General features: G+C 38.9%; 1 protein-coding gene across 2 annotated transcripts in view; it reads right to left on the bottom strand.

Moving 5' to 3' along the window:
* The window catches only part of ptenb (phosphatase and tensin homolog B), a 165,897-nt gene that overhangs the window by 28,253 nt on the left and 125,027 nt on the right, over window positions 1-12,617 (bottom strand). The window contains exons 4-5 of one of the 2 annotated variants that reach the window (XM_078223581.1): window positions 4,662-4,705; window positions 3,741-3,979 (exon numbers count right to left, since the gene is read on the bottom strand). In XM_078223581.1, the coding sequence (XP_078079707.1) occupies window positions 3,741-3,979; window positions 4,662-4,705 (283 nt within the window). Of the gene's footprint in view, window positions 1-3,740; window positions 3,980-4,661; window positions 4,706-12,617 lie in introns of those variants that run through there. The other variant, XM_078223582.1, reaches the window with a different exon arrangement.

Here is a 12,617-nt window from a genome sequence, read left to right on the forward strand (position 1 = left end):
GATGTCATAGGTGCTTAGTGCTGGAAATATTATTCCTTGAAGATACCTACTCAGCAGTCATGTTGGAAACTTGTGGTGGGAGACTGAAATGATAACTCAAATTCTTTGATTTATAGGAAACTTGTACAAGATTTTGAGACTAGTTAAAACAGCTGATGGTGCCTAGAATTACAGCAAGAGTTGATTGAAAATGTTGGGTGCTTTGTGACTCCAACTACAAATAGAAGGGTCTATATGTAAAACTAGCCAGGAGTGAATAAACCACAGTAGACTACTGTGCCAGCTTCAGTACTGGGGATTACATGAACACTTTTGCACAAAAGCACCAAGAAGAAAGAGTCTTGACAAGGGATGAACAAAGGTTGTACCTTTACCCCAAACAAAACACACAAATGATAGTATATTGATTGGTGGATGTGATAAAACACTTTCTGTTTGGAGGCAAGCTATTACAAAGAAGGTCTTGTGGTGAAGAGACTTGGGATGATTGAACATGAACTCCAATCATTTTAGTTAATACTATGATTTGGAGTGCAGCTACTGACACTATAATGTACAATTCCCTAATGACTGTGAAACAATTGATTTTTCATGTCATATGTAGCAGTTACTGGTACTGGTTGTTGCAGTTCTATTATTTATCTTCAACCCCTGGTCTTGGAATTTAGACTCACAATGGGCAATGCGTGATGTAAACAGAAGCCTCCCAGAGAGGGAATTAGGCACAACAGAGTTCATTGCATCTTGCCACAACAAAGGCCATTGCTAATAAATGTTGTTGAACTACTTATACAACAGTCCACAAAGGAGTTGGTAACAATGCGTGTGTGTGTGTGTGTATATATATAAAATAACTAAAAATTAGCTATGAACAAACTATATAATATTTTCTATCCTCATATGTTTGCTTTTAAGTTTATAATTTAGAAGTATTTCCTGTACTGTATCTATATATACTGACTCATAAAGAAGCCCGGACTTCGAAGTCCAGAAATCCTTCCCCCAATACCACTGCCGCCATCCTCTTCCTCCCCAATTTCTTTCCAGGATTGAAAACATGACCACAGCCCTACAGAATCAATATTTGCTTTGGACATTTCAATGGAAAACAATTGATCCCTCATTGCCAAATAATCTGTTTTAGTGATGATGGTTGAGGGATAAATAACTCCACATCCTTCCTCTGAAATAGTACTATAGAATCTTTTACATCACCTGGGAATATAGATGTTCTCAGTTTACTGCCTTATTTGAAGGATGGCACCTCCAACAGTGCAGCAGTCTCCCAGCCCTGGTGTGTCACCCTTAATTGTGCGCTCAACCCACAGCCATCGGACTCAAAGGCACAAATGCAAGTAACTGAACCATGTTGACACCTTGGGGTTTCCTTGGGAATGATCAGAGAACCACACCCCCAAACCCCTGGGCTAGGAATGTGCTGTGCTAGCTGCCACATTAAAGACAACTTTATATGCTGGGATAAACATAATGATGACACAAATGGAGACACTAAAAATTGTCTGATACCAGCTGGAGATTAGGACACACAGGTGATTTGGCTAAAACTGTTTCACTGACGGTCAACCTAAACAGATGGCTAGTTCATGGATAATGGTACAGATCTGAAAAGTCCAAAAGATTCTCCCAGCCATACTAATGGATGAAGAAAGTAGATAAGTGCATGCTCGTGTAAGCATATCATACTATTTCTTAAACAGCTGATTTCTTATCTGACCTGGGTTTGGGCAAATGCATATGTTAACTGAACCACAAGGTCTTTGTATCTGAGAATCAAGCTTCTACACCCTCACAATCAGAATTGCCTTCCAGGAAATGAAGGTAATACACTTTGAAAAGTAACTTAACAAAGAATACAACATAAACTGACATTGTGCAAGTTGATCATTGAAAATGAGCAATGATTTACAATTCAACTTAATAGCCAGAAGCTGGTTTTGGCTGGTGACCAAGGCAGACTGATCACGGTTGGTTCATAATCAAGGTGTTGTCAGTAAAGTAACACAAGAAACTTTCCAACAGCTATCTTGAGAAACACATTGCCTGGTGAATTGTCAACATTACGGGAAGACACAAACAGAACCATACCAGAGATGGGTTTGGACACTCTTCTCAACTGCTAGTACAGAATGATTGTAACTTATTAGTTGTAGCTGGAGAATGAAAGAATGAAGAACATAGGTACCATTTAATGTAACTGAATCCAGAGAAGTTTGAAATTATTCATTTTGGTAGAAAGAACAAGGAGAGGGAATATAAATGGTTCAATTCTATACTGAATCCAGGAACAGAAGAACCTGGGGGTAAATGTGCATAAAACAGTGAAGGTCGTAGGACAGGTTTAGAAAACAATGCTGGACTTCATAAATAAGGGGATGGAATACAAAAGTAAGCATGTAATGACAAACCTATATAGAATACTGGTTCAGCCTCAGCTGGAACATTGTGTCCAGTTCTGAGTATCACACTTTAGGAAGGATGTGAAGGCATTAAAGAGGTACAGAAAATATTTACATGAATAGCTCAGGGATGAAGATCAGTTTTGTGGATAGATTGGAGAAGCTGTGGCTGTTCTCCTTTAAGAGATTAAGAGGCCTTGCTAGAAATGCCTATATCCCATGAAAGAATAAAAACATCTATGACTGTATTTACACTGAAGTGAAAAAAGGGAGGAAAAGGCAAGAAAACCAAATAAAGAGCATGAGGAGGATAAGAAAAAAAATAAACAGAAAACAAGAGCAAGGAGACAAAGTTAGAAAATGATGCAAATAAATGTAAAGAAATCTAAAGAAAACATTGATAAAAGAAAGGAAAAATTAATGGAGGGAAGGAGTCCTTTTGATTTTCCACCTAATTTTATCCGACCGTAGAGATGCACAGGTACAGCATCATAGGTGTGTGAATGGGAGGAAAAGAGAAATGGGAAATAAATGTAGATTAAACTCCTCAGTGAACATTTCTTTGAATACTACCTTCTATCACATGGATGAGGTTAACTTTCAATTTAAGATACAAATTAAAATATAACTCCAATTCTAATGAAGAAATTTCAACTTCAGTCAAAATAGGTATTCAATAATGAGGTGGTCTGAAAAGGAACCCGTGGAATAAGTGGTATTTATAAATTGTTGATTCCCTGAAATAAACAAGTTAGATTTGAGATTCTAAGTAGGCTAAACAATTCCATTTAGGACCATGCAAAATGACTTTTCTCCAGTTGCAGGAAATCCAAATTATTTACAAATTACAATTCACTTGTGTGTTTCATTACTGAATGAAACATGCCAGATTTCTGTGATAAAACTACATTCCAAATTCTCTTTTGGCAGTGCAATAGTGGAATGTGGTCAAATGTTATTGTGGAATACAATTATACATCATGTCTAAGCCAGAAGATAATAAAACTAGCATTAGCACTATTCATTTAAAATGTATTAGTCTGTAAACATTTGAGTCATTTTTTTAACCATAATTTAGATGTTAGAAAATAATAAAATTGAGAACATTTTGATCCAAAGTTGCTTTGAAATTTCCTTAAAATTAAATATCAGTTTAATTCAGTGAAACTTTTCAAATTCTTTACCAAAATTCTGATTTTTATTTTGCTTAAACATACATATGAGCATCAGCAACATATCACTTATTAATGTGATGCTGAAACAGAATTCTTTACTTACTAATTTATTTCATATCGCATAGTGATGAAACATATTCCCACTCACCTTCTTATCTATTGTCCTTGCTTGGCCATAGAATTCTAGGGCTTCTTGTGCTTTTAAAAATTTGCCACGATGAAGCAAATAAGCACAGATCATTACTCCTGTCCGTCCCTTTCCAGCTTTGCAATGGATTGCTGCAACATTGTTATCATCTTCACTCAACCAGTGGTCTAGATCTTCACAAAATGGCTTAATGAGTTCTAGCTGTGGTGGATTATGGTCTTCAAAAGGATATTGTGCGACTAAGAGGATAGGAGAGTAAAATAATTCAGACAAGTCAGCAAACTACCATTTTTATAATTTTAACAGGTATATCATGCATAACAGTAACAAAGAAAATATTAGAATGTTGACTAAGATCAGTCCTAGATTTAACCCTTCAATAAATTCCACCAAAATCTTTTTGGATTATTTAACTTTAGCCAAATATAAATTGCGGCATACAAAAATATTACCTGTCAAAGCAAAGGAAAATGATAAAACTATGAAATATTAATATACTGTACTAACCATACACATGCTACTTTAGCTACTCTACCAATAAAATTAACTGTCAAATGCCTTCAGCATACAAATGTGAAAGTGATAAACTTGTTTGAAGAAAGACATAAGCAATTTTCCAATGCACACTTGATGTTTTGTACTTAGCCTGCTCGATCATTGCACTATTTTTTGCACCATATTATTGAGTCAAAATGTAAACAGAACATACAACTTCTGCTACACTTCTTATTCCAACAGAATTAACTTGTAGAGAACATTAAGATTCACATCACCAACTACTTGCATCAAATGCCCAACAATTTGGCAAGCCTCATTCTGTTTTTTATTAACATTTTAATTTAGTAAATGATCATACAAACAGGATTTTGTTTCATGACTTAACCTCATTATGGAAGTGTCTAACTACAATTGTTGACCCACCTCTGCAATTAAATTTAGTAGCATCATAATGTCTCTCTGCACATCTGCAAGGGAAAGTAGAAAAAATATTAAGTCTAATATTCAAACTAGGATATTTCAAACACTTAAATTTATGACGTATTTAGGCTACTAGACATGCTGCTTAGACAAAAAATATAAATATACATTAAACCAAGTAAGAAAGAAGCATCTCACTGCAGATCAGCTCTGAATACAGAAGAGTCAGAGTCGTCATATAATGTAATCTAAAAATTAATCTTCTGTCAGGTTGTTAAAGACTACATTTTAAAATCCATTCAAAATCTACAATTTTAATAACTGCAAACCAAGATATACGTTCGGTTTTGTTGTGACTAAGTATTGAGCTTAGAGTTATGAAACAAATAATCAAAGTTACCTGAATCTGGTATTAGATATGCAAAATAAAACTAATGTTCAATCTCAAAAGGTCCATATCGACTACACAAATGTCCTAAATTTGCTGTCAAAATAACACCCAAGGTGAATAGCGCACCCCACTATGTATGTGCACTTCAAAGAAGACCAGATGCACAATTAAACACGAAAATCACAAAGTTATCTTCACCTCCCTGTTATCTTCATAAAAATGGCACTTGTTGTCTAGCTCCACAGTAAAATACGTTAAACAGCAGATAGCTCCACTACTCACCAGGTCGCTACAAGGGAAACTTTACATAGAACATAAAGTCAAATCATCTCAAGTCTAAATACCTGTTTGACAACATGATATACGTTATATACCACCAGTCAACTACTCTGGAACTAAAAATTAACTCGTACAAGTTAGAAAGCAAAATTTGCCAACGCCCCTGGTACATTTTCCCATGGCGGAGAAGGCTCGCCATCGGCCACCAGCAGGATCTTCTGATCTTGCATTGATGGTGATTTACATGATGGGACCACAAGACCCAGCCAACAAGAAGGGCTTGAGAATTCCGCCAAGAGTCTTAACTCTCTCCTGCTGGAGATTTAATTTGCCAGCGTTTTGCAGTAGAAAGAACAGTGAAGCTATCAGCTCTCCTTGTTATTAACTAGTAGAGTCATAATCATAAGAGATTTACAGCACAATAGGTTCTTCAGCCCATTGTGTCTGTGCTGGCCATCAAGCACCTATCGATTCTAATTCCATTTTCCAACACTTGACTCGTAGCCTTGTATGCTATGGTGTTTCAAGTTCTCATCTAAATGCTTCTTGAATACTATGAGGGTTCCTGCCTCTTCCACTGTATCAGGAAGTGAGTTCCAGATGCCCACCACTTTCTGGGTGAAAATGTTTTTCCTGACATCACCTTTAAATCTCCTCCCTGTTCTCCTCCATCTCCTCCACCTTAAATCTATGTTCCCTGGATATCGATCCCTTTACCCCTTCCTATCTACCCTATGTCGCTCATTTTGTACACCTCAATCAAGTCTCCCAGAGGCCTTCTCTGCTCCAAGGAAAACGACCTCAGCCAATAAGCCTCTCTTCATAGCTGAAATGCTCCAGCCCAAGCAAAATCCTTTTGAATCACCTCTGCACCCTCTCTAGTGCAATCATATCCTTCCTATAATGTGGTGACCAGAACTGCACACAGTACCTTAGTCTAACAAGCGTTTTATACAGCTGCATTATAACCTCCCTGTTCTTATATATTCTATGCCTCAACTAATAAGTATCATAGGCCTTCTTAACATCTTATCTATCTGTCCTGCTGCCTTCAGGGATCGATGGACATGCACCCCAAGGCTCCTCTGGTGCTCTCTATTTCATTGTGCATTCCCTTGCCTTATTAGCCCTCTCAAAATGAATTACATCACACTTTTCAGGGTTGAATTCCATTTGCCGCTGTTCTGCTCATCTGACCAGCCCATCTACATCACCCTGTAATTTAAGGCCTTCCTCTTTGCTACTTACCACACCACCAATTTTCATGTCATCTTACTTACTGATCATATCCCCTACATTCACATCTAGATCATTAAGGTACACTACAAACAGCAAGGGACCCAGTGCCATCATTGGATACAGGCTTGCAGCCACAAAAACAACTTTCAACCATCACTCTCTGCTTTCTGCCACAAAAACAAATTTGCATCAAATTTTTCATATCGTCCTGGATCCCATAGGCTCTTACTTTCTTGACCAGCCTCCCATGCAGGACCTTGTTAAAAGCCTGACTGAAGTCCACTGTAGACTATGTCTACTTTCTCAGAAGGCTAAGGAAATTTGGCATGTCAGCTACAACTCTCACCAACTTTTACAGATGCACAATACAAAGCATTCTTTCTGGTTGTATCACAACTTGGTATGGCTCCTGCTCTGCCCAAGACTGCAAGGAACTACAAAAGGTCATGAATGTAGCCCAATCCATCACGCAAACCAGCCTCCCATCCATCGAGTCTGTCTACACTTCCCGCTGCCTCGGCAAAGCAACCAGCATAATTAAGAACTGCACACACCCTGGACATTCTCTCTTCCACATTCTTCCGTCGGGAAAAAGATACAAAAGTGAGGTCACGTACCAACTGACTCAAGAACAGCTTTTTCCCTGTTGCTGTCAGACTTTTGAATGGACTTACTTACCTTGCAGTAAGTTGATCTTTCTCTACACCCTAGCTATAACAGTAACATTACATTCTGCACTGTCTTCAGTGAGAAGATACAAGAAATCCCCTCAGAATTAGAGATCCAAGGGACGAAGAAGAATGAGGAATTAAAGAAAATTTGTCTTAGTAAGAAGGCTATATTGGAGAAATTCATAGGGCAAAATGTTGATACGTCCCTGGCACTTGATATTCTATATACCAAACTGTTGAAAGAGGTAGCTATGGAGAGACTGGACACATAGGTGATCTTCCAAAGTTCTACAGATTTGAGGGGTTCATACAGATTGGAAGGTAGCAAATGTAACCCCACTATTTAAGAAGGGAAAGAGAGAGAAAAAGGGACTAGAGATCCATTAGCCTTACATCAGCAGGAAGGAAAAATGCTGGAATATGTTATAAAGGATGTAATAAATGAACAGTAAGATAATAATGATCTTATTGATAAATCCATGTTGACTATGCCAATGAAAATCATGTTTGATGAACTTGTTAGAGAGGATGTTACTAACAGAATTAAGAGCAGCCCACTGGATATAGTGTACTTGGAAAATCCCCCACAGGAAGTTGGTTAGCAAATTTAAAGCACATGAAATCGGAGGTAACATATTTTCATGGAGTAAGACAGGAAACATAGTAGGAATAAACAGGTCATTCTTATGTTAGCAGGCTGTGACTATTGGGGTACTGCAAGGGTCAGAACTTGGGATCGCAATCTACGTCAGTGCGTTGGATATGGGGACCAAATGTAATATTTTCAAGTTCATAGAAAGCATACATTCCCACCTAGTGAGGAAGATACAGAGCGGTTTCAAAGGGATTCGGACAGATTTAATGGTTATGGCGGATTGGAAAAAACTCAAGCAATTCAGTGCTAGATGCATAGCTTGTCACAATATAAATGATTTGGATGTGGGGGCCAATTGACATATTTCCAAATTTGCTGATAAACACCAAACTAGGTGAGGATGCAAGTTGTGAGCAGGATGCAAGGAGGCTTCAAGAAGACTTAGCTAAGCTAATGGGCTAGAACATGGTAGAGGGAATATAACATGAATAATTTAAAGTTATTCACTTTGGTAGACAAAATAGTAAAGCAGAATATTTCTTAAATGGAGAGGAGTTGAGAAGTGTAGGAGTCCAAAGTAATCAGACTGTTGTTGATTCATGAACAATGAAGTTAGCATGCAAGCAACTGGGAAAGCAAATGGTATGTTGACCTTCATCTTGAGGTGATTTGAGTACAGGAGTGAGGATGTCTTGTTGCAGTTATATATATCCTTGGGGAGAGCTCAACTGAAGTATTGTGCGCAGTTTTGATCTCCTTTTCTAAGGAAGGATATGGTTACCACAGAGGGAGTACAACAGGGGTTCACCAGGTTAATCCCTGGGATAACAGGATTTTTTTTATGAGAAGGCAATTGAGGAGACCAGGTCTATACTTTCCAGAATTTCAAAGAATGAAACTTACTAAATTTTTACAGGGCATGACAGGCTACATGTAGATAAGATGTTTCCTCTGGCTGATGAATCTAAAACGAGACAACATAATCTCACGACAAGGAACAGGTCATTTAAGACTGAGGAGATGGGATAATGAATCTTTGGAATTCTCTTTCCCTTGAGGTGACAAAAAGTAGTGACAAAATAGTGACAAAAAATGTAGATGTGCAAAGAGCCCTGGCTTTTCCTCATTAAAATGTCACTGAAAGCTAATAAGCAGGTACAGCAAACAATTAGGAAGGCTAATGGTATATTAGTGTTTATTGCAAGAGAATTTGAGTATAAGAGTAGCAAAGTCTCAATTGCTTCAATTGTATAGAACTTTGGTTAGACCATACCTCGTTTTGATTTGTCACATGTATTGGGATACAGTGAAATGTATTGTTTTTTGCATGCAATACAGACAAAACATAACTTTCACAGAGTACTTAAGGAGAAGGAAAGGAGGTGCAGAACATAGTGTTACAGTCATAGCAAGGGTGTAGAGAAACATCAGTTTAACATATGGTAGGTCCATTCAAAAGTTTGATGGCAGCAGGGGAGAAGCTGTTCTTGAATTGGTTGGTACGTGACCTCAGATTTTTCTTATCTTTTCCTGATGGAAGAAGGTGGAAGAGAATATGTCCGGGATGCGTGGGGTCCTCGATTATGCTGGCTTTTCTGATGTAGCGGGAAATGTAGATAGAGTCAATAGATGGGAGGCTGGTTTGCATAATGGACTGGGCTACGTTCACAACTCTTTGTAGTTCCTTGTGGTCTTGGTCAGAGAAGGAGTCATACCAAGTTATAATACATCCAGAAGGGATGCTTTCTGCGGTACATCTGTAAAAATTGGTTAGAGTCGTAGTGGACATGCCGAATTTCCTTAACCTCTTGAGAAAGTAGAAGCATGGGTAGGCTTTCTTAACTCTCGCATCAGTGTGGAGGGACCAGGACAGGTTGTTGGTGAACTGGACACCCAGAAACCTGAAGCTCTCGACCATTTCCACTGCATCACTACTGATGTAGATGGGCACGTCCTCCACTACATTTCCTGAAATCGATGACTATATCCTTTGTTTCACTGACATTGAGGGACAGATTTTTTTCGTTGCATCATTTCACCATTTTATCACCTCTTTCCTGAACTCCGTCTCATCATTGTTTGAGATCCGACCCACTACGGTGGTGTCATCAGCAAACCTGAAAATGGAGTTGGAGCGGAATTTGGCCACACAGTCATAAGTGCATATGGAGTATAGTAAGGGGCTGAGGACACAGACTTGCGGTGTTGAGGATAATTGTGGAGGGGGTGTCGTACCTGGAGAAGCTGGAGAATTGTGTGCATTTTTGGTCCCCTTGCCTTAGGAAGAATATTATTGTCATAGGAGTACAACAACACAGGTTCACCAGACTTGTTTTCGTGATGGTGAGACTATCCTATGAAAAAAGATTGTGGAAACTGGGCCTGTATTGTCAAGAGTTTTAAAGAATGAGAGTTGATCTCATTGAAACCTACAAGATGCAATGGGCGGCACGGTAGAACAGTGGTTAGCACTGCTGCTTCACAGCTCCAGGGACCTGGGTTCGATTCCCGGCTTGGGTCACTGCGTGGAGTTTGCACATTCTCCCAGTGTCTGCGTGGGTTTCCTCCGGGTGCTCCGGTTTCCTCCCACAGTCCAAAGATGTGCAGGTTAGGTTGATCGGCCATGCTAAAATTGCCCTTAGTGTCCTGAGATGCATAGGTTAGAGGGATTAGTGGGTAAATATGTCAGAATATGGGGGTAGGGCCTGGGTGGGATTGTGCTCGGTGCAGACTCGATGGTCCGAATGGCCTCTTTCTGTACTGTAGGGTTTCTATGATTCTATGAAAATATGTTATAAGAATAGACAGGATAGGTGCAGGTCAGATGTTTCCCCTGGTTGTGGGTCTAGATCCCGAGGACACAATTTCAAAATAAGGGCTAAACTACTTAAGACAGAGGTGAGATTTTTTTTAACCCAGAATCTTAGAAATTCTCTACCCCAGAGGGCTGTAGGAGTTCAGTCATTGAATATGCTTAGTCACAGAGTATGTTTAAAGCAGACATTGACAGATTTCTAAATACCAATGACGTAAAGGGATATATAGGGAAAAGACATAGAAGTGGTAGATCAGCCATGATCGTGATGAATATGACAGAGCAGGTTTGATAGGCTGAGTGGCCTACTCCTCTGATCCTGCGATCGCGAGCAAGAATGAGTCACCAGCACAGAAGCAACACTTCATCCATTCCACTATAATTTGATCGGTCTCTGGCATGGCAAGGATTGGAATTCAGGTTGAGAGCGATAAATAAACAAATGTATTAAACTAATATCCATAAGAGTAATGAACAACACGCACGTCCCAAATACTACATTAGTATGGAAAGAACTAATATATTACCAAAAATTATACAAGCATTATAACAGTGAAGTCAGGTAGATAAATGCACAGCTGGAAGTCTCAAGCAGTGCTTCCCAAACTTCTATCATGTGACCCCATTTTTAAGCCTCTGCCTTTGTGTGACAACAGGGTGAAAATTTGGGAGAAAGAAGAGCTATTGGTGAAGGTGGGGGGGCTTCAGTTGGGGGGGGGGGTTCTGCATGCCCCATCTCCACTTAATTCACCCATCACTTCCCTCGTAGCCGAAGAAAAAGATCAACATCTATTCACTTTTTTTGCAATGCATCTATTCAGCCTCCAGGTGATCCAAAAAAGTGTGGATTTAAAGGGGCCTCACAGCTGTCAGAAATCATTCCAAGCTTCACAGAAGCTATTGCTGCCTTTGGCGCTTGTGACCCCCAAAATCTCATCTTGGGGTTTGTGACCCATAACAAGAGCAGGGGATTGGCAGAGGGAGCTGGCAGTGGGCAACAAGAGGAATATTTGTTCGTGCAACCGAAAAAACTGAACTCTGAAGAAGTTCCACTTCTTCACAGTTCAGAAAGCATCCAAACTTCTGCTATACAAGATTTGAGGTTTAAAAATAAAACCTCTACTTGAAAAAATAAAGTACAAGTAATTTCAAAGAGAAAAGAAGGTACTTGTCTTTCACTATTTGTCCATTCTCCTTTCATTTGTTTAAAAGTTTTTCTTTCATTTGTTTTAACTTCTCCCTTTCATCAATCATTTCTACAGGAACAAAAGTTACCTTAATCTTACAGGCTAAAGACAGAAGAAATGTCATATTAACAACTGTAACTAGTGTCAAACTGAGATATTTTATACTTCGTAAACTCCACATGTACAGCTTGTCAGTAATGAGCTGCACACACAAATCCACTTCAAAAATCAGAATTTATGCTGGCGATTATCCTAGGCAGGATGATTTTAGTATTTTCATTGCCGACATCACCATATATTACCGTTTGCAGGATCAACTGTCAATACTGAAATTGTAAATCAAAAGATTGTATTCTAACTTGTCTTATATCTTTTTTTTTAAAAAGAGTATGCAGTTAAATCTACAAAATGTAATGCCATACAAATGACATGACCACATATCCCTTAACAAAGTTAGGCTTTTCACTGGTCTGGGGTGAGAGTTTTAAATTCTGGGTATAGACATTCAAGCCGACTTTATGTGCAATAGCCAAATGTACAATGTGATTTTTTTTTTTTAAATGGATGTTCACCCTCGGATCCCTCAGCCCTTTCAGACCCCCTGTCCACAGCCTGTTGTTGATCCACTCTGGCTACATCTGTCCCTTGGTTGAATATGCTTTGTTTGTGTGGCACCCTGGCCTTGCCCACACCAGCTAAGCAGATCACAAGAATACGCTAAGATTGATCGTAGGCACTTGCTACCAGTTATAAGACAGAGTCCTTCATATCACGAAGCTCAA

The sequence above is a fragment of the Mustelus asterias genome, chromosome 11 (assembly GCF_964213995.1).
Source record: "Mustelus asterias chromosome 11, sMusAst1.hap1.1, whole genome shotgun sequence".
NCBI lineage: Eukaryota > Metazoa > Chordata > Chondrichthyes > Carcharhiniformes > Triakidae > Mustelus > Mustelus asterias.